The sequence below is a fragment of the Buteo buteo genome, chromosome 19 (assembly GCF_964188355.1).
Source record: "Buteo buteo chromosome 19, bButBut1.hap1.1, whole genome shotgun sequence".
Taxonomy (NCBI): domain Eukaryota; kingdom Metazoa; phylum Chordata; class Aves; order Accipitriformes; family Accipitridae; genus Buteo; species Buteo buteo.
This window is the reverse complement of record NC_134189.1, coordinates 19,252,232-19,274,364: the sequence shown is the minus strand read 5'-3', so window position 1 is coordinate 19,274,364 and position 22,133 is coordinate 19,252,232. Positions and strand designations below refer to the sequence as shown.

General features: G+C 39.1%; 1 protein-coding gene across 11 annotated transcripts in view; it reads right to left on the bottom strand.

The window, feature by feature from the left end:
- Window positions 1-22,133, bottom strand: part of ABCC9 (ATP binding cassette subfamily C member 9) — a 76,023-nt gene that overhangs the window by 26,924 nt on the left and 26,966 nt on the right. For 6 of the 11 annotated variants that reach the window (XM_075051437.1, XM_075051432.1, XM_075051436.1 and 3 more), the window contains exons 10-24: window positions 21,320-21,454; window positions 19,271-19,433; window positions 18,592-18,632; window positions 17,511-17,653; window positions 14,618-14,726; window positions 13,202-13,312; window positions 12,161-12,233; window positions 10,762-10,867; window positions 9,144-9,182; window positions 5,675-5,713; window positions 4,038-4,139; window positions 2,551-2,635; window positions 1,978-2,058; window positions 838-975; window positions 413-538 (exon numbers count right to left, since the gene is read on the bottom strand). In XM_075051437.1, the coding sequence (XP_074907538.1) occupies window positions 413-538; window positions 838-975; window positions 1,978-2,058; window positions 2,551-2,635; window positions 4,038-4,139; window positions 5,675-5,713; window positions 9,144-9,182; window positions 10,762-10,867; window positions 12,161-12,233; window positions 13,202-13,312; window positions 14,618-14,726; window positions 17,511-17,653; window positions 18,592-18,632; window positions 19,271-19,433; window positions 21,320-21,454 (1,491 nt within the window). The remainder of the gene's footprint in view (window positions 1-412; window positions 539-837; window positions 976-1,977; window positions 2,059-2,550; window positions 2,636-4,037; window positions 4,140-5,674; window positions 5,714-9,143; window positions 9,183-10,761; window positions 10,868-12,160; window positions 12,234-13,201; window positions 13,313-14,617; window positions 14,727-17,510; window positions 17,654-18,591; window positions 18,633-19,270; window positions 19,434-21,319; window positions 21,455-22,133) is intronic. The other 5 variants (XM_075051441.1, XM_075051439.1, XM_075051443.1 and 2 more) reach the window with 3 other exon arrangements.

Sequence of the window (22,133 nt, the reverse complement as noted above, 5' to 3'; positions counted from 1 at the left end):
TTCCTTCCCTCTCTCTTTCTTCCATTCTTTCATTCCCTCTCTTCTGGAATGATAAAAACTTCAAAAATAGTCTTTAGAGAATCCTAAATACTCATGGCAATAACAGAATAAAAGGCTAAGAGGTGCTTTAGGAAGTCTCTTAGTCCATCTCTTGCCCTAGCAAAGGATCAGTTGTATACCACATTTCAAAAGGATGTTTGCCTCATGAGTCCTTACAAACCACCCATGACAGATATACCACACACTTCCTGGACAATCTACTCCAGTCCTTAAAGTTCCTTACATTTCACGTGTTTTTTCCCTAATGCCTAGTTTAAAATTTGCTTTCTGACATGGTTTGGGTTTTTTAGAAATTAACTGAAAAATATTTCTTTTCCGAAAGGTCATCCTTGCCCAAAATGCTCCTATTTACCTTTTCCAATTCTTGATCTTGGCGATTCATCAAAGTTTTCCAGTGTTCATATAGCTCAATATCCTTGGTTTGGATATCCTTTAGTGTCCCTTCTCTAAGCACCATTCCATCCTTCATTGCTATGATCTAGGGGAGAAAGCATCCAATAGGCCTGACTATAGATACAGATACCATAATCACTGACCTGGATCCTTCAAAATTTGTCTCAGTATTGGTGAGATTACCATCAAGCAAATTTCTGTGTTCATTTTATTCAATATTTTATTAATGAATTCTTAAGTTGGCAGTTAGCCACATGACATATGGAATTAAGAAGGAGGCACTCTATTACAGAGAAAAGCAGTGATGTCCTTAAGCATTATGGTGCTGACTTCAAGTGTATGTTCATCATTAGCAAATCTGCATCATGCTATCTCTTCTCTTACCCAGTCGGCATGTGGTAGGTATTGTAATTTATGTGTCACCAGAACAAGAGTCCTCTTGTCTTCTTGCAGAAACTTCAAAATCCCTTCCTGCATTAAATGATCACTTAAGTGAATGTCCAGCGCAGAGAATGGGTCATCCTGCAATCAAATCAAATTAAAAAATATTAGTACAGAATACAAAAATTAGTTTTATTTCTCTCAAGAGTTTTTTAAAAATAGAAAGCATCTGCCATGACTAACGTTTCCACCCTCTCTAAGACCTAGTCAGAGGGGTGCACTGCGAAACAGTGAGCTAGAATCCATTGCTCTTCAGTTCATAGTAATGGACTCAGTTAATTTTTTGTGTCTAGATGTGTACAGTGCTGGTGCCACAGTGACAGTGTGGAGTAATTCTGATCAGGAACATGAGAACTGAAATTTCCCATCCAAATTTGAAAATGCCGGGATTCAGAGCCAAGCTTGGGTCTAATTTTGATGGGAAACTGGCACAAGAAAGTTAGAGTTAGGAACTGTTCTAATTTCCTCCAAACTAAACTGCAGATGTGCTTGGTCTTCACTTGGAGTGAGTGTGACTAGCAACAAGACAACATTCAGGTAAGAATATTAATAAGAAAACACTTCTTCTCTAAGAACAGAAGTCCCTGGTTAATTTTGAAGAGGCTCAAACAGCCCCTTCATGAGCAGTAGCCTCCTGAAATTCCTGACATGCCTTGAAATTAGTAACAGAGAAGGGAAAGTTTGTCCAAATCCACAGCACTCTGCAGGAGAGTGCTGAACCCTCAGTCTGTTCATTGCTCACAAGTAATTGCATTATGGTGCTTTTCCTTATCAGAAGTCCTGCTGATTTCAGTGGAACTATGTTGATAGTAGGTCATCACTGAGAGCAAGCAGAATTTAGACAAACTGTTATATTCTTCCAGTGTTAATCTTGGTAAGAAATCCCACCTTCATCAGTCTCCCAGTATGTTTTGATGCTGCCTCTTGTGGATGTTTATTTCCTAGCTCTATAATTTGGATTTGGAGTTGAATACAATTCCTATAATTATCTAAATCTAACATAAATTTTTCTAAAGCTAAATGGAAGGAATGACAGTTTTATTATTAACTTTCCATACTGCATGCGAAAAAGAAAAATCTTACCAAGAAGACAATGTTGGTGTTCTGATAGAGCGCTCGAGCTACACAGATTCTCTGTCGTTGGCCGCCACTTAAATTAATCCCCTAATGAGTATAACGGATCAGAAATATGTATCTTTGAATAAACATTATGATAGGACTTTGGAAATGTGATTTTTTACATTTATACAGAGTTCAAATAAAAATAAAAAGCTTCATTAAAATGCTAATCTTACTGATAAACAAGCATAATCCTCATACAATATAGGAAGAAAAATTATTATTCAGCAACTAATCATGGGTAAGTGTAAATTATGAAGAGCTTCTCTAAGCACAGCAGTCTTCTTAGATTGAAAAATGCAAGCAATACTAGCATCAAATTCTGCAAGCAAAATATCGAAGACTGATCAAAAAATCCCATTTGAGAAACAGCTGAAGAAGGAAAAAAGTTTTCAACTTTTTTTGCAGTAATCCTGGTGAATTACAATTATTTACCAGGCTGGCAGCCCAATACAGACTAGATCTGTCTGAGTGATGTCAGAGAGCACCTTCTTAATACATAGGCTAAGCAGACAGAAAAGCATTCATATTATTTACCCTTTCTCCAATTTCCGTCTGATCACCAAATGGTAGTAAGTCAATGTCAGGCTGCAGAGAGCACGCATCTGTAACAGCTTTATACCTGTACAAACAATATGGTCATTGCAATTATTTAACCAGCTACTTACTTTGCTAGCACAAAAACCTCCAGCTCGAATTCACTGCTAAGTTATTATGGGTCTGTGATAGTTGGATAATTGCAAAAAAAAAGTAGGGCAAAATGATTATTCAGCAACTAATCATGGAGCATTGTAAACGAAGCATTGTAAAAAATGACATATTTATTAGAAATCTTTATTGGCAAGCCTACTTTTTAAAGAGTCAATTCCGTAAATTATTGAGTACGTTCCTCCCTATCAAGGAGCTGTTTTGCTGGACTCTGGAGTATTTGAAGCCATTTTCCAATGAGTTATTATTCTTCCCCCTTTAAGTGCCAATTCATTTACTTCAGTGTGACATTACAGAACAAAGGATCCTTACAGTACTTCTGATCTTGCCAGAACCAGGAAACTACTTGCAAAAACTTGAAATTTCCTGTGAGATTTCTAGGTCTGTGGGGTATTGCAGATAATCTGCTAATAAGCAGCTGGGATCAGACTACTTGAGTGGTGTAATACAGCCTTGCTCCTTTGGTATAAGTGAAGTTAGGTTGATGGATGCAGTAGCTGAAGAATCTGGTCCCTGAAATTTTAGGTGCTTGTCTGGATTTTGAGATATTTGGTCATTGCTAAGTTTTATTAAGTGGGAATGGAGTCATACATCTTAACAAAGCACACACTAAGTGGAACGGGATATATTTTTAATAACTTAAAACAAAGAGAGTGTTGCCTTTGAAAACATCAGTAATTTGTTTTCCTTAAGTCAAGTCACTTTTTCCACTGCATTTGTTAGCTGACCTTTTAGAAGGACACAAGAAGCAACTGCTGCATAGGCATAACAGAGGCTGTGCACCTCAGCTTTCACACTGCCTTCTCCTGTATTTCTAAAGGAAGAATTAAGGTTATTTCCTTGAGGCACCCCATCTTCGTACATGCAGTGTTTTTGTGAAGTGGCTGCTCCAGTAACCTGATCACAGCAGGATTAGCACTTAAACTCAGTGGAAACATGCCTAGAATCCCTATTTCCAGAGTCCTCTGACAACCTCAGGCTCCACTAAACAAAACAAAAATATGTCAGTAGTCTCCAAAGATGAGATTCATCTCACCTAACTTTAGCTGCTTGAAAAATACACATGTGGCTTCCACTGTGTTCCATGGAGAGCCACTGCTGCTGTGTGATTTCTTACAAACATCTTAGACATGCACTCTGGTTAGAGGGGGAGCCTTGAAAGACTAATTTAAAACAGAAACCTTCCTTTGAGATGGCTAAAGACAGGTTAGCTAAATCCACCCCAGGGTTAATGTGCATTGATACTTTTCAGAATCTACAAACTTCCTCCAGAAGGAGAAGCTGCCAGATGTTTTTGCAAGGGGTTTGATATTTACCTCTGTTTATTAAATGGGCTCCCAAAGATAATGTTCTCCTCCACGGTTGCATTCAGCAGCCACGGCTTCTGAGCTGCATAAGCCACTGAGTATCTGTTTCTACTGTAGACAGATAAAGAGCATTAGTAAAAAGCAAAGCATCCACATTATGAAATGTCTGAGAATCAGGGTTTTTTAATTAAATTTATGAATATGCATTCATAAAAATACAGGGAAACACATAGGCAAAGCAACTGTTACAAAAGTCAACAGAAGAATTTTTAATTAGATGCTTTTGTTAGAACAGCACCCACTCTCTCCCCTGATTGCAAAATCTATATTCTAGGTTGTACTCTATGCTACTGTAAATGGCTGGTACCTACCTCAATCTAGTAACTGCAATTGCAACCCAAAGGCAATTTATAAATAATCAAAATTACTAAATTCTCACAAGAATAGTTACTTTATGTCAAAACAAGTAGTGGAAAGGCGCTGCTCAAATGGCATCACTACACTTGACTTGCTTCCTTCTGGAGTTTTAGATTATTTTACATGGCCATACACATGAAATACTTTTTTCTCAGTGAATGCTTTTTTCCTTTAAGTCTATTAGATCCTCAGTGGACTGACATGATATTGGAAAAGAGGGCGGTTTAATACAGATTGGGAAGGAATCACTACAGTCCCCCAAGTATTTACTAGACATACTTTAAACATGTCTAAATACCTAATGACGTGTACAATAGGGGTATGAATGTTCTTTAGTTCTGGTTGTTTTGCCTATGTACAGTGGCAAAAAAGGTCATGTAATCTCAGACATTTTTCTGAGATACCTGGGATGTGTGAGGAAGGAGGGGTGAACTGGTATCAGCTTGTGGATCTGAACACTTATCTTCCTTCTCAGTCTGTTTGATGGTATTGCTTCAAACCAAACATTTGATATAGCTTTGTATATAAGCATCTAGGATTTGCTATTGAGAGAGAGGGTGCTAGTGTATGAGAAATAGCTGGTTAGTAGTATCCCCAAAATTTTAGGAGTTTTAGCAGGTCAGTATGCACTAGGATGAAATATGTCCTCAGGATTATCAGGTAGCAAATCATGGTGTGGCTCCCAACCACAGCTATGTGTGCCACTACTTCTCTGTCATTTATGACGTGTTTTTAGTTTAGCTTGTCCTTCTTTTAAACCTGCAGGTCCTTTCCCTGAAGCCAGTGGTGGAGTCACAGCTGGAGCACTGCCAGCTCCCTTCGAGCACTGTGTCCCCTGCTCCATCACACAGCCGTCAAGCTGGGTTACAAGCAACACGAAACCCAGTGCTGATCAGAAAACATGCAAACACATGGGAGGGTACACGTAACGATGTTTTATATCTAGAGGCCCCGTCTTGCAAGATATTGGAATGCTAAACTCCCAGTGATGTCAAATGGGAGCTGGGAGCACTGAACATCTTTTGGACAAGACTGAGGTAGTGGTACAATGGCTGGAGAAGATTGGGATCCACTGGATTTAACACAACCTGTCAGTTAATCCTACGGTAAATGATTATCGACATGGTAAGAAAACACAGAGATGGCTGAAGGGTACAAAGATGAAGGTTTGAGTAAATTCTGAAGAAATTAATGAGTGTATTATGATACACTAAAAACAGAAATAATACCTTCTGGATGCTTCAAAAGAAGGTTCAGTTTCATTTACACTGTAAGTTATGGTAAATTATATTTAGTAAGCAGGAAATATAGAGAATAACATTTTGTGCTAGTTTTACATACAGGGAAACTGAGGTTAAGTATATATTTTAAGAACTCTACATCAGTTTAGTTTTTTTTTCTTAAAGGGAAAATAAACAAGGTCTAAGTAAAAGCATGTAACTTTTCTAAATACAACAGTTTCATATCTATAGTGCAAAGTGGCTAGACAGGCAAGTTATGTTGTTAGAAAATGTATTAAAAGTGACAATTGTACTGTAAAACCTATTAAAAATGAAATCATTAATATTGCCTAGGCATATAAAAGGTTGACAAGCAATGAGTTAGCTTCTCCACACAGTTCTGCCAATGACCTACAAAAGTTGGTAACTAATGTCAAATTTCCCTTAGATCCAAGATAAGCTTTATAGATACACTTTTGAATCAGAACAGATTTTGAACCTGTTTAGAGCAGTAAGGCTGCATCAAGCCATGCACGGCACCACAACACCTAGGCTTTCCTTGTCAACCTCCACTTCTTCATGATCATATCCATGAAATACATTTTGAAGAGAACACAATGGCAGTAATGACACAAATGATTTTGCAGCTCCCTCTGTTTGTTAATTGATTTATTAACTGTCTTGAGGGCATGGGATGCCAGTCAAAGCAGTTCTGGACCAGTGATGGTGCTCCTGTCCAGGCATAGCGACACATCACTGCAAAGTACAAAACCTAAAAGAGTAAGTTTATGCCAGGTAAATAGAAACAGGCATTAGAAGGGACTAGAAAACTGATACTAATGTATTATTTGCCTGACTTAAAAAAACCCCAAACAAACAAATCCTCCCCTCCCAAGCCTATGACTCTCCAGATGAAATATTTTACTGCTGAGACAGAAGTGTCTGCTTGCCTGCTAGGATACCAGTAACTGCAGCTGCACTCATAAGCAGAGGATCCAAGTCTGGTAAAGGGCATAAAAATTCTAATAGCAGAGCCCTTGTAATGCCAGACTCATGTATTAAGCATCTTCCCAAAAAGTCAGAACTGAGACATGTTGCTTTCTGTGCTGCACATCAGCTCTCAAGAACTCTGATAATTCATGCCTAAAGTGCACAATCAGTGTGTTTCCTTCATGCACCAATCACCAGAGAAGATATTACATCGGAGGTGAATAAGCCCTGTCGGTTATCTCAGAAGGGTCAGAGAGCCATAAATTGAGGCTCATAACAGACATTGCTTCACCAGAGTTGGTCCTTTATTCAGCAGAAGTTTCCAGTCTTCTCTACAATGGAAAAAAGTTACAAGAAAGCAAAAGATTGAGTCTAATGAGAGATTAAAAAGAGGTCGGAAATTAGGTCAAGCCAAACAAAAAAGAAGAAAACCTAAATTTCCTCTATTAAAAAACCCCAAACTTTTATCAGCAGAACATTGCAATGGTAGAGAAAGGGAAAAATCTTTCATGTATACATTTGGGAGTGCCCTCTGAAGTACAATATAACAAAAACTGGGCACAAGCCTTGCAAGACGCCTTGCATTCCATACCAGATTTAATATGCTTGCCATTATAAACAAATAGATTATCTGAATGAGCAAGGACTAATTTTAGGATCTCAGTTTCTTAAACTCTTCTTCCTTGGTTAGAAATTTCATTCCATGCTTAGCTTGACAAATACACTTTAATTCTCCCAAATTATGAGTGAGATTTCTGTGACAACCCACATTCATTGATAATCTCATGAATAAACACATATAAAACCTTTACAGAGCTGAGGCCTTCACAAATAAGGGGATTAAGTATTTGGTCTTGTACTTTATTACCCTACTGAACCTGAAAGAATGATGTGATTGGAGGGCATGGGAGTGGGCTGAAACTGAAGCTCCTAAAACCAGTATTTTATTTGCCCACTGAGGTTAGTAATCTTTGCTCTAATTTCTTTATTTATTTAAATGTGGCTATTTATACTGATTTTTTTATCTGTACTGTAAAATATATATATTCCCCAAAATGGGGTGTGGTAAGTTCAAGTCTGAAATGATAAGAAAGACCAAACTGATTAGATTGATTTGTTGTTGTTATAAGATTTTTGAATATATAAGCTGAAATAATAGAGAAATGAATTTGAATCAAGGTTTTAAAGAAAACTCAAAAAGAGACCTTGTTGAAGTTTGGAAAACTTTTATGCTAACTCTGGACATTTTAAAATAGATTAATGCATCTCTAACCAGGCCCAGATTCCCTCAGCCTACAAAATGAAAAGGGAGGAGAATAAAGGCATACAAAATCTCTAGGATACCACTGTAATGGCAGAATGAGCCATTTCCTCTGCTAATATAAGCAAGAAATTTGAGGCAAGACAAGGACCGAGCATCTACAAAAATTCTGTCCAGCAGTTTGGAGGAATTTATTCCTATCCCTGCAACCAGCCATAGCAGCACAGCAGCACTAGCATGTAGGTATGCTGCCTTTGGCTACTGACATTTATCTGGCCTATCAGTTATCCCTTCAGTGCCCATAATACCCTTCAGTGTTTTCTGTGAGCTACTGTGGTTGCAACCTCTTGGTAAGCGGTTGCACTTGGCAATCCTTCTGAGGGGAGCACTGACTTTTCCTAATTTTTCTTGAAGTCTTCCTTAGCTTGAGGGCAGAACAGGCCATTTGGGAGGATCTACTTCATAATTTTTGTGTTTCCCATGCTTTTCACTTAGTACACAACAACCTGTTTGCACAGAAACCAGTTCAATATACAGAAAATATATACCAAGTGAAGGGCTTCCACTTAGCCATTTTTCTTTGCTTGGCGGTCTGAGAAGATGGTTGGTGTGCGTGAGGGGAATACATGTCTCTGCATATTCCCTACATCTGTCCCTGTATGGACTTACTAAATCAGGTCTGAAACAGGCTCAGCTACATCACTGTATCCGGATAGCCTCATGCTTCAGTATTTAAGAAGTCTCTCTAGCCAATTGCTCGCTGGGAAAACAAAAAGCCATCTCCTTGTCTAAAGTTTGTAATGTATCTGAGGCATGTCTCATGTAAGTGGGAAGAACTGAGAACTGGCCCATAAGATTTGCCCTGGCCAAGATCTCTTGCAGAAAGATACACTAACATGCTTTCTTTCCCTAAGATCCCAAACCAGTGACAACCCTGGCAGCAGGACGTACAGCTCTCACTGCACTCAACCACAACAGCCCAAGCAAGATGGGCTTTCACAATGATGCATTGCAGGATTACCCCAATATAACTGGTCCTGAAATCTTACCCATCATTACTATTACTGTAGTGTTATACTTTGTTGGGAAATTCACTTCGCCTGCATTTCATCCCTGGATCAGTAGCTGCGTTAGTCATGCATGTGAAATCACATGGAAAGGATTTAAGGGAGTAAATAGGACCTTTATTATGGTTTTGTAAAACATAGGATCCACTTAGTTCAATACCTGAAGCATCCTTCTGTATTCATCTGTCTGTCAGGCAGTCTGAAATTATCAGCAAAATATAACCATGTTTACATCAGCTATACCACAGTACCAAATTATAGTTTGCAATGAAAAAAATCACTCAGTAGGGCCTGGGTTACTTGCTAAAACCTGAGTTGCCTGGTGATGTACAAACTGCTAATCAGCTGACAATATGATCTTAATCTCACTTGAACAATGTGAATCTTAAATGGTATTTCATAAACTTTCTCTAGTATCTTTCTAAGATTTCTTGTTTTCTCTAATTTTCCCAAGATTCTATATCTTTCTTTAGGACAAATCTGAGTCCTTCTCAAATATATCTTTGAAAACAATTGTGAGAATAATTTCAAGGTACACTCCACTTGTATTTTCTTAAACTACTGAGAAAAAAAATGCCTGATTGTGATGTCAAAAGCTTCATTATATTTCTCAAAGGTATTAACTGTGGTAAGTCATGTATTCTTCTTCCTTCAAAGCTTAAACTCACATATAATTAACTAAAATTAGTCTTGCCTTGGCTCCAACTGTACCTGCTACTCCAGTGAGATCATACATTTAGAACAGCAGACAGTGAAATATGGCTAGAGAACAAAAAATGTCATGCATACTAGCACAGGAAAAGAAAAATATCCAGCTTGCAACATTGCTGTAAGAAAAAGGTGACAAGGGAGGTTACTAGGCAAGGGATGGGGCACCAAAATATTGGTCTCTGTGACAAAATTCACCCTTTCACCTCAAAAAGCTAATTAAGAAGAGTTTGCCTTAGTAGTTTTAAGGAAACAGAACTGATCTTTAAAATCAAAGAACAAGTCTTGGGGCTGCAGAACATCCCTTCCACAGCCTCTGCCCTGCCTAGGCGGGAGGAGTAGCTGCTACCCTACTTAGTTTCTGTAGGAAGTTCTCGTTCACTGGGTCTGAATCCACGTGGATCCCGAGGCCAGACCTCACTGGCAGTTCCCTCTTCAGCAACAGCTCCTTCACCGCCTTTACTCTTCAGGTATTCCGTGTCCTCAGGCTGCGTTCTGAATGTATTAGAGTGAAGAGTAACACTGACTTCCCTAGGCAAGGCTTGGGAAGATACCAGGGAAAGGGAAAAGCATTACTCATGTGTTATTCTATCACCTTTTTTTCTGCTAGCAGCGGCATGACTGAGTGGGAAATACAGCCCTTCCTCTATGCTGGTACCCCAAACATACCACTCGACTGAAGAAGCTCCAGCCTGTCATGCTTTTACTGGTGTGTACAGTAGCAGTATAACAATGCTGACTTCAATTATAGTGAGTACTGAAGCCTAATGATAACAGGAATAGTATATACTTTCTATTCAGGTCATTTTCTTGGGCTAATATATTAGCTAATAATAACCAGACTAGCCTCTTTCCCTCCCTGAGGCACTCTGCTCTGCCTGCTCTGAACCATGACAGAACATCAACGAAAATCCTTCATAAGTTTGCAGGTGATGCCTTCCAGAGAGGATCTGGATGATGATAATCATTCAACATGCAGTTCTGAGACAGGAAGTCTACATTTCTCACAGCAAATCCCAGCTACCTCCTTCTTAAATGAATACAGCAATTAATAGCTATATGAAACATACTTGCTCCAGTGGACTTTTCCCTCCAGCGTCTGCATCTCTCCCAATATAGCAAGGAGAAGTGAAGACTTGCCACAGCCAACCTGACCCACAATCATTGTCATCTGACCTATGATAATAATAATAACAAATACATTTTCAAAAAAGAAAAAAAAAAGTTCTACTCAAGACCACAAGGTGCAACTAGATCCAGATCTAGAGCACTTGAACTAGTTGGTTACATTTGTTAGCACCCACTACATAAATGGGCAATACGCATAGAATCATAGAATCATGGAATGGTTTGGGTTGGAAGGGGCCTTAAAGATCATCTAGTGCCAACCCCCCTGCCACGGGCAGGGAGACCTTCTGCTAAATCAGGTTGCCCAAAGCCCCAGCCAACATGGCCTTCAACACTTCCAGGGAGGGGGCATCCACAGCCTTTCTGGGCAAATTATTATGCACGTATTCATCATACAAATTGCAAGTATTCATCTATAGAAATATACATTAATGGACAGTACAAGTACACACTAATCTCCAAAGGAATGAGACTATTGCTTTGATGTATGTTATCATGCACTGTACAGGACTTTGTTACTTTATGGAAGTTATTTAGGGTCAAATGCTATGAAGTGGGAAGTGATTATTCAGTCTGGGATTCCATTAAAATTCGGGCCAAACTAATTAGTGACTGCAACTGAAAGAAGACCCATTACTTTTTTCTGCTTTGCTGTACTCCTCCCACCACCACTTTCCTACCTTTAGTCCTACTTTGTAGTGGCAATGGTGCTTCTCAGATCTTCCCATAAACTAACTGAACTCACTAACTGTGCTAGCTAGTGCATTTGCCAGGTAAGCCTCTCGCCACCTGGGGAGTTAATGGTCTTATTCCTTCCAAAGGAGGTAAACTGTCAAACTGGTTCACCCAGCTTGTAAACCCATGGCCATAGATTGTGAACTCCTTGGAGTAAAGACCTTTTCCTGGTGTTGTATGTGGCACTGGGCCAGCACAAAGAAGTGTTCATCCCTGTATAAGACACCTAATGCTACAGTGAAACAAATGATACAGACTTTGGGATTACCTATAGTACTTTGGGATTATTAAAAATAATAATGAATTTTTTTGCAACTATCTTTTTCATATTTATTCTTACTCTTGACTTTGTTCCTGCTGTTATAAACACTATATAAACTGTATAGGTATATAAAATAATGTAATTTTTTGTTTATTTACAGTACTTCTGGTTAATGATATAGCTATATGACCAATACAGTTCATGACCTCCTATACATTTTTAACCTTCATTTTTTCTTATAAAAATCTAAATGTGTGGTTTTGTACTTTTCACAACATCAAGAAATGGAATTAGTAGGAATTTAATATTACATATTTAATGTTTAAGGTGTGCATTTATCCTACCTGTTGGGATTCTGATGTTTATGTTGGACAACGTAGCTAAACCACTTCCCCATGAAAAGTATCCATTGGTCACCTACAAAACAATTACCACATGTCAAATATATAAACACGAAGGAAAAAACATAGAATGTCTAGTTAAAACATAGACTGTCTAGTTTGGATTTAAAATGTTACTGAAATAAATCTGTGATTAATAGACATGGTGAGGTATGCTCATACACAAAAAAAAGCAAGTTAGGTTTGTAAAGATTGCCAAACTCAGGAAAGTTTGTAAATAAGGAAAGTTATATACACAAACATATATACTGATTGAAATGCAATAAAGGGATGATCTTGAGTTGAACTCTACCAAACACTTTAATTCTGTCAAGTATAAGATTAAAGAATAAGAATAATGGCCACAAGATCTCACAGGTGACAATCTAAATAGCATAGCTTATCAAGGAATGAATCATCCTGTATATTGTGATACATGGCCCCTTGTGAATAGATTCCCAAAGTACAAGTTGAATATTCACAAGGTTTATGCTGAACATAAGAAAAATGTTCCCCCGTGTATGCTAGCCTTTTTGTACTTCCTTTGGAGTTGACAGGGCCATGAAACATTCCTTGCACAGAGTGCAAGGACATATGTGGGGAAAATTTGGCCAACATGACTTAAAATAATGCCATAATAAATGTCATGTCATAATAAATGTCAAAATGGGATTCAAAAGTTTTGATCTTGGCTCTAAGAGTGAAAGAGAAGTGCATGAAGGGAAAGTCTAAAAAATCTGTATTAATTTCTGCATATCAGATTATCTAGTTTTTGTTCGTTTAGACCCGATGCCTCTGTTTCCTGGGAAGACAGAGAATGACTATGAAAAGCTGGTCTGTAACAAATTCTTCTCACTTTATTTTTGGCTGAGGTGCTAATTTATTTAAGGGCTTGTTCTTGCATTGGACAATCTGCCTTTGGAAGAACAGCAGCAATTGGGCACTATCCCATACTGCTGCAGGAGGACCTGCTCCTCAAAGAATGAGAAAATGTTTTCAAACCACCTTGATTGCGATATCATCTATCTCCACAGGGCGTGTTTGCTTCCTTGTTGGCTGTTCATAGCTTTCAAGCTGATACCTCAAAGGCTGCCTCCTGTTGATGGCCTTGGTGTGCTACATAGTGAAATGGAGAAAGGAGAAAAGTTTGAATTCTCAAGAGGGGACAATATTTGGTTCCTTATAAAACAGGCAATCCATTCCCTTTCTTACCATCATTCTAGGTCACAGGAAGAAACTAGTGCTTTTCCGTATGTGATAATAAAGACACACTACTGTGATGCACATACTGTAATGTTTCAAACACCCTTAACTGAAGCATGAGGCATATCTTTCTGATTTTGGTTTCCTACGCATAACAACCCCAGATTTTGGCTCTGTCATCCCCCTCAAACCACTAGGTAAGTCTGCCCTACCTGAGGTAGCTCCAAACAAAACTGTGTCAGTAAAAGTGTAAGGATATGGAGAGTTACCAGTTTGGTTCTCAGAAGCAGAATAGCTGCAGGAGCAAGAAGCATATCAAATTAGCTTGTGCAGAATACCTCACTTACGCTTAAGAGTGATTGTGGAGCTAGCTCATTCAGAGCCACCTGTGGTATTTGTAAGCACCACTGTATTGAGCTAAACTGCGATAATCTTAGTGATTCCTTACAGCTGGGATGTCTACAGTGAATGATTTAACCTTTACAGATATTACCTTTATTTTTCCCTCTCCCCATCATCTAGACTTTGTCTGTCTCTCTCTGTAGGGCTGGGCAAAAGGTGGACAAGAGAAACAAAACAAATGCTGAAACAATTTCATTTTTGTTTCCTTTAGTATAATTGTTAAGCCAGAAAAACAAGAAACATGTTGTTTTGGGTTGGCAAACTAATTTAATTCAGCTCAAAATAAAACTTATTTTTTGCTGATCTTTTCCTTCTGTTGCTGTCTTCAACTTCCAGTCACATTTCAAATTACATAATCAGTTTGAAACAGTTGAAATACGTAGCTTATTTTACAAAGTTTGGTGGTGTTTGTCCCACCTCCAATTCTGAATCTCCCAGAGCAGGAATCAGTCCTACCTAAAGATGCCCAACATATAATGGATTGTACTGGCAATATACAGTACAAACCCCATAATCACAAGAAATGCACCTGGGCCTTTTATAAAAACTGAGAAGGATGAATTTGTACCATGTGTAAATGTGTTGGTGTGTTATGGGGTTTTATTACTACTGGCCCTTCAGCAATGCTTAAATGTGTTTGGGGACCCTTCATGTCATAGAAACACAGAGATCCTGACATAGAAGAGGCAAAACTGGTCAATGTTAGAGTCAGGCTGGAAGCCAAAACTCCTGAGCCCTATCATTTATGCCACTAGCCTTGTATGGGGCTATAAGGCCTCTCTGCTTTGAAATTCAGTGTCATAAAACAGAACTTACAAGTCCTGTGTGCTTCTTACAGGATTCATAAGCTACAGAGCTGTCCCCACCTCTCCAGCTGTCATCTCCAATCTCATCACTGAGGAGAAACTCATTCAGCTTCTGTACACTTGAAAGAAAACAGGACAGTGAGTTAAATAAACCCAGGTTTCCATGACCACATTTGCATTTTTGTGCAGCCCAGCCAGCAGGATATATCAGAATTGTTCCAAAAGAAGCTCATGGGATACTTCTGGTTTCCTAGTGGACTGTCTGCCACCCTGATGGCAAGTGAAAATTTATTTATGTGGAAGAAGGACAGATGAAAATAATTAAACATCGTACTGGTAGCTGGGAATGAAGAGGAGAGCTATTCATGTGAGTGCCACTAGAGCTCCGTGGGAATGGTTTCCATCCTGGCAGGCTTACCTCTTCTGTGCCTTTCTATGCCTACGCACAGTCAGGATGCATAAATGAGTCATTCACCCACCTACATCCTCCGAAAATGCCAGTGCACCAGGTGCATCCTGAACACAGCTTTTGCATACACTGCATGCAAACGGGACTGAAGACTACACAACCCAGGACAGCCATGGCCAGCCTTGGAGAATTACAGCAAGAGCTCTCTTTGCCTACTTCTTAAAAGTGTCCACTGGGAAATAAAGCACACAGGTTCAATTCATTCTTCATCACAGAAGGATCTGATCCCCTTTCCGCCCCACTTCCTTTCAGAGTGCTGTAAGCACCTAGCTCTTTATCATTCTGGGGAAGGGATGAACAAGAGCACCCACTGGTCATGGTGAGGCTATGTTACTTTGCAAAAACTAAAATCAAGGTGCATTGAGCCAGAGACTGAGAAAGCAGAAGGACATAAGACTTCAGATCAGTGATTTGAATGTTAATCTGCAAATGGGAAAGTAGTCCTGTTTCAAAGCCTGTCTCAGCATTTTGTATGAAATTATCAATACATGTTCAAGCCACAGAGATACTGGTTAGCAAGAAAGCACTGCTATTGTCATTATTTCCTCCTGCCAGTATATGTGTTCCTATCTCCTCTTTTGAAAGGAAAATTTATGTGTCTAACACCCATATTAGAGTTTAAGTCTTACATAAGTGCATCAAACAAGAATTTATCTTCTTGCAGAAGATAAGAGACCTTGTTCTGATCATCTGCTTAAGAAGACATCAACCATTACTTTGCATTTGAACAAGGACAGGTACCCCCCAAAGTTTTCATGGTACTAGAAGTAGTCTTTAACATAAAATGGAGCATCTGACCAAAGTATGAGCACTTAATCATAACACAAATGAGCGCATGCTCATATACATGTATTTGATTGATGGTAGAGCCGTGGAGTGGCCAAGCACGCATTCTTCATTCTTCACTTGGGGGACATGATGTTCATGGGAGAAAGATGTTAAGAAGTAAGTTTGCCAAAGGGTAAAGTTTGTTTTGGCAAATATGGTCTCTAAATAGTGTCCTGAGGGGTGGCCAGCAGTGTTAAGGAAAATGTACACACCATTTTGATATTAGGGCTATGCTAAACATAGTGCAGAGATGTAGAGGCTGGGATGATTTATAAAGGAGCCTTGAGATTTTCCACTAGTCAGAAATAATTTTCAACCTAGGGAAAATGTCTCATGTGGCCCTGCTGCTGCTTTGACAAAAATAAACCCTATTTAATTTTTTTTTTTAAAGTGAGTGTGGTGCTGGTAAATGACAGCTGTGGAGCCTGAAGTCCCCTTGACTGCTATTTGTTATTACTGTTACCCACCAAAAAGAGGCAGTGGCAGCAGCAATGCAATACCTTGCCAATGTGCTTCAGTCTTGGCAAGAAGGAATTACGTTTCTGGGTGTGAAGGTTAGTTCGGTCTTTACATCCTGCTCATGCTTGGCATCTGACACATTACTGCCAGTCAGGTGTCAGTTTGCACCTCTTGGGACATCTTGTCAGTGTGTATGTCTACATAACTGCCCCATGACCATGACTCTTTCCATACAGACCACTGATGCAACAGCCAAAAGTCTGAAATTTGACTTACTACCAACCAGCTCCCTTGAGATTAAGTGCTCTATAGCCCAGCACGAAGGAAGTTGTTTTGTTGGGCTACTTGCAGCAATAAATGCCTGGAACATATAAGTTTCTGATGAAGCAACACATTTTATGAGTTCCTTTTCCTTTTTTTTTTAAATCTTTTCCACTTTGTGCCAACTTCCTCACTGTCCTGCCATGCAGATCCCTAACCCTCATTGACAAAATTCTGAAATGTCTGCCTTGCCATGCTTTCTCTCTCGCATCTCTTCACTGCCATTCAGGGGAACAGCAGTTTCTCTATAAGAGAAGTGCTGTAGGACTCAGTTTCCCTTGGGTAACTAGACCAGTGTTCCTCTATCCACTTTCTTTCCTAAGAAATTCCATGCTAGTGCTAGACAATGGGAGACAGGTCAATACCAAATTCTCACGTAAAGCCCAATGCACTGTTTGTGGAGGTAGACTTAAGCCAGTTGCTCTCCCTTGCATCAGCAGGGCCAGTCTTGCTAGATAGCTTCACACCAGTCTCTCTCATCTCCCTCTGCGTTGACAAGAGCTCAGAAAAGTACTAGGTAAGGGCGACGGTGGGTGGCCACACTGCGAGAAGAGGAGCATATCCCAAGGAAGGACAGTCCAGCTCTGAATCTGACCTGCCAAACTTGGTGAAATTATCAAAAGAATGGAACATTTCTTTGTCTCTGTGTCATGCAGTAAAAAGAAATGGTTACTCTGATTTCTCTCACAATTTTGAACATCTGAGTCCCACCTCTTAATCCTCTTCCATGTGAGCAGGTAGAAACCATCTTTTTCTCCAGCACCTTCCCTGTTGTATTACTGAATGTAGGTGTTCAAGAGTTGGAGAAACAAGAAGGGCCACTTACCTTACGATAGCCTTGACTGCAAAACGAACCACAGTGGAGAGCAGGAACAGCGGTGTGACCAGGATGTGAAACAATGAGAGTGATGCAAAGGCCTGGGCGGGCTGCAGCGGCTTGACATTGGTATACGCGTAAGTCACAAAGGTCTGTCACATCAGGAAAAGAGCATGTCAGGATAAGGACTCTTGAAAAACATGGACAAGGACAGCGAGCAAAATATTTTGCTCAACTAGGGCCAGTAACTACATAGCTCAATTTATTGGGAATCCCAGTAAACTGAAGAGAAAGCTGTCTTCTATTAAAGTGCAAAAGATTTTAAAAACTTACCAGTGATTTCAAGAGATTTACACATTTAAGAATGAAAAACTTTTCTTTGTAAAGTCACAGCATTTAGTTTTGTAAAGTTTTGTAACTGACTTCAGGGTTTAGAGGAAACAAGCAAACCAGAAAAATGAGTAAGAACCTAATAAATCTTATGGGTTTTTTTCACAGATGCAGAACTATGGTCATATCTCATCCAATTCTGGTACACATTGTTAGCATACTCTGAGTAATGCCCTCAGCATTTGGTCTATGAAGACTCCTTACTAGCCGGCATGCCGTAGTTCCTCCAGTGCATTAGGCTGAGATTTAAACCTGGCCAGAGGACAAGCAAAATTTATTTCTCCTTAAACTGCAGAGTACCCTTTCTTGAAAACTAAAATGGTGGCTTATAATGCACTTTGAAACAAGAATGATTTTCACAGCTAGACAATAGAAAAGCAAAGCCACCCAAAACCCCTTCAAAATGTGACCTTCTCAAAATGGGTCTTCTTTCAAGTTGCAATGATTTTTTTCTTTCTTATAGGAAAAAATTATATTTCTTTTTGTTTTTACCAATCCAAGCCACAGCTGGTGAAATACCAGCTCTTGGAATGGGCACTTCCAGTGTCAAGCTATTCTACAGTTAGCAGGGGCACATTAACTCATCTGCCAGTTTTATGAGGAATATGTCCTACAAAAACAATGGTGTCTTTTCTTTCTTTCCCCCCCTCTCATTTTCTCTGCCTCTTTATAAGGAAAAGTGAAAAAAACATTATCTTACTGCAAGAACAGCAGCTATTGGTATGGCCGCATTCATAAAAACTGTGAAAGAGAAATAAAGTAGGCATCAGATTATATGAAATAAGCAAAAACAGTTTTACTATTAGTTGTATGGCACTAGAAGAATCCAGTTATTTCCAATTTAAGTAATTAAAACTCCCAAAGGAAAATTCCTATGCAGGAAGAAATTTCCTTCCATGACAGAGAGACTTCTTAAACACACAAACAAATAAGCCAAGTAATTATCTCATTTGTATACTTTAGTGAACTGGGATAAAAAGTTTTATGTGCACAATTATCATGCAACACAACGAAAACATTATCCTGTCAGCTCTTCTACATTACAGAAAATACAATTTCATTCAGACACTAATTTATCTTTCCTGTAATCAGAGCTGCTAATGTTATCTGGAGCCTCCTTACTATAAAACAATTCATAACTGTAATGTCATTATGAAGGTGACAGAAAACTTCCTACAAAAAAAAAATCAGCAAAGCATGCTCTGTATTTTCAAGTTTCTGTGTTATATATTTGTCATGCCTTTTTATTTGAATCACATTTCACACACACACACAAAAGTGTCACAGGCACATCTGTATTTGGCTTTAGTTGAAGCCAGGAGGAATGTTGACATGGAGAACAGGATCCATTTCTGAGCATTAAAACCATAGTTACTTACTGGAAAGAGATGTATGAAGCGCAAAGGTTTTGAGACTGGTGAGTTCCTTCATTCTTGTTTCTTCCACGCTAGTACAAAATATGTGCTCCCAGGCATACAGCTTTAATAACTTAATGCCTTTTAGTATCTCATTGGTTTTCTTTAATCTTTCAGTAGAATAGTCCTTAATTTCAAAAGAAAACAAGGATAAGAAATTGATAATCGTTTGTAGTTTTAATGAGAATACTCTTTTCCCTTCACTTCTGTTGTAAAATTCATTAAAGATTTATAATTTTGTTTGTTTTTTTGTACAGGCTTTCAGTTGCCATACTGAGTAACACAATATAAAATTCCTTGTTCTTTAGAGATATTAAAGTGCTTACAATCATGAGGGGAAATTAAGTGACCTGTTCTGAGAAGAAATATAAACCACAACATCTGAATCCTTCAAACAGAGGGTGAAACTCAGGGAGGTGGATTAGTAGGTCAGTGGTGTCCATAACAATAGACAGAAGACTTCATGTGTGTGATCGCTGATACAAGATTCATTCTGGGATTCATACAGACCGGCGAGCAAAATAAATAAGATGTTTATTCATATATTTAGCTAATTGTGTTTCACCAGAAAACAGTAATTCTAAGTTTTGGTAAAATCATAATCCAAAAGATGTTATGAGTCAGACAAACTCAGAAAAGAGCAAAAAGAAAGATTCAGACTATTTCTGAAATTATGTAAAGATAAATCCTCTGTTGGTATAAATTGGCACAACTGTACAGGATTGAAGTGTGCTGAAGATTAAATTAATGTATGTATAATTTGCTTACTGAATATTAAGATAACAAGGATCTTTAAATATTTGACAACTCAAGCATCAAAGGTTGATTTAAGAAGTTCAAGGATCACAAGAATAAAGTTAAAAATTAGACAAAGTATCAGAAAGCATTTCTAATTGGTGAACTAAATTAGACAGCAAAATAAACTTACAGCACTGACGAATGTACAATAGATATTAATCCAGCAATGCCAGCTGATTTTTAGAGAATACCAAAGCTTAGGGTGAGAGCATAAAGTCTCTAGCCATTTCAGAGGGTGGTTGTACACATTCTTTAAAACTGTCCTCCTGTAATTTATCAGTCATTTGTACTGTTTGCTAACATTCCATGAAATACAACATCTAAATGTAGGAATAACACCCTTTCATGGAACGGAATTCAGGTGAAACCAGGCTAGTTGGGTGAAAAATACTCTCTGCAGAGAAGACAGGTCAATGTCCACATACTTTTTTCAGATTCTTGTCTGACAAATGTTAGGACAGAAGAGATACTGAGCCACAGAAAAACAGAAGGGGAGGGATGATGGAATTAAGACAGCTTGCCCAAACCTCTGCAATGTATGTTCACTAACAACAAGAAGCCCTGATTACTCGTTCTCATTTCTGGATGTGCTGGGTTTCGCTGGGGTAGAGTTCGTTTTTTTCACAGTAGCTAGTATGGGGCTGTGTTTTGGATTTGTGCTGAAAACAGTGTTAATAACACAGGGATGTTTTAGTTGTTGCTGAGGAGTGCTCACACAGAGTCAAGGGCTTTTCTGCTTCTCACCCCACCCCACCAGCGAGGTGGCTGGGGGTGCACAAGGAGTTGGGAGGGGACACAGCCAGGACAGCTGACCCCAACTGACCCAAGGGGTATTCCAGACCATAGGATGTCATGCCTAGCATGTAAAGCTGGGGGAACAAGAAGGAAGGGGGGGGACATTCGGAGTGATGGCATTTGTCTGCCTTAGTAACCATTAGAGATGATGGAGGCCTGCTCTCCTGGAGATGGCTGAACACCTGCCTGCCCATGGGAAGTGGGGAATGAATTCCTTGTTTTGCTTTGCTTGCATGCGCGGCTTTTCCTTTACCTGTTAAACTGTCCTTATTTCAACCCACGAGTTTTCTCACTTTTACTCTTCCAATTCTCTCCCCCAACCCACCAGGGGAGAGAGTGAGCAGCTGTGTGGTGCTTAGTTGCCGGCTGGGGTTAAACCACTACACTGGATCACAAATGTCACTGAAATAATTTACTTACGAGAGTGCTCTTCTGAGCCTCAGCCAGCTTCGTAGCTATGAAGTACTGTATTGGAGCTAACAGTACGATGACAGCAGCACCGACCAATGCACTCATTCCAAGTAAATTGTAGAGTAGGATCACACCCATTATTATCTATGAAGAAAAAAGCAATATAGAAAAAGAAGGAGATTTCAAGATGCCAGAAGGATAGCAAGAAAAAATATTTTTCCTTCTAACAAACAAATGGTTCATAGGAATCAAGTGAGCCCTTACTTCAGAAGGTCATGTTTGGAAAGTGTGGGAAATAAACCCAGAAGTCTTTATTTTTCACATTAACTGCATAGTTTGTGTTACTGCCTGGTAGTCCTAATTCCAGACTAGGTTTCCACAGAACTAAAGGAGCACTAAAATGATGGTGCTTACCCCAAGGCATTTTACAGAATCACTGGCCTTAAGTCTTATTTACACTAGAACTCCTTACATCACTGGAAGTTTTCAAAGGTCTTAGGACTGTCATGAATCACATTTGCATTCTGTCATAGCGGTCCTCTTGCAACTGCAAACAGAGGCACATCTAAGACAGGCACTGAAGCATATGTGGTGGGAGTGACACAAACCTTACCTTGTGCATCAATACCACATAGGTCTGTAGGAAAGTACCCAGATGCTACCTTAGTCCTACAAAAAGTTTGGGAACACTTCCCACAATGGTTTACCTGGGAATGTCTCTGATGCAACTACCGTGATTCTGCTTCCTGTGTTAATACAAGCTCTACTACATAAGTATTTTGATAAAAAGCTCCACTGTATGGTATAGGATATACAGAACTAA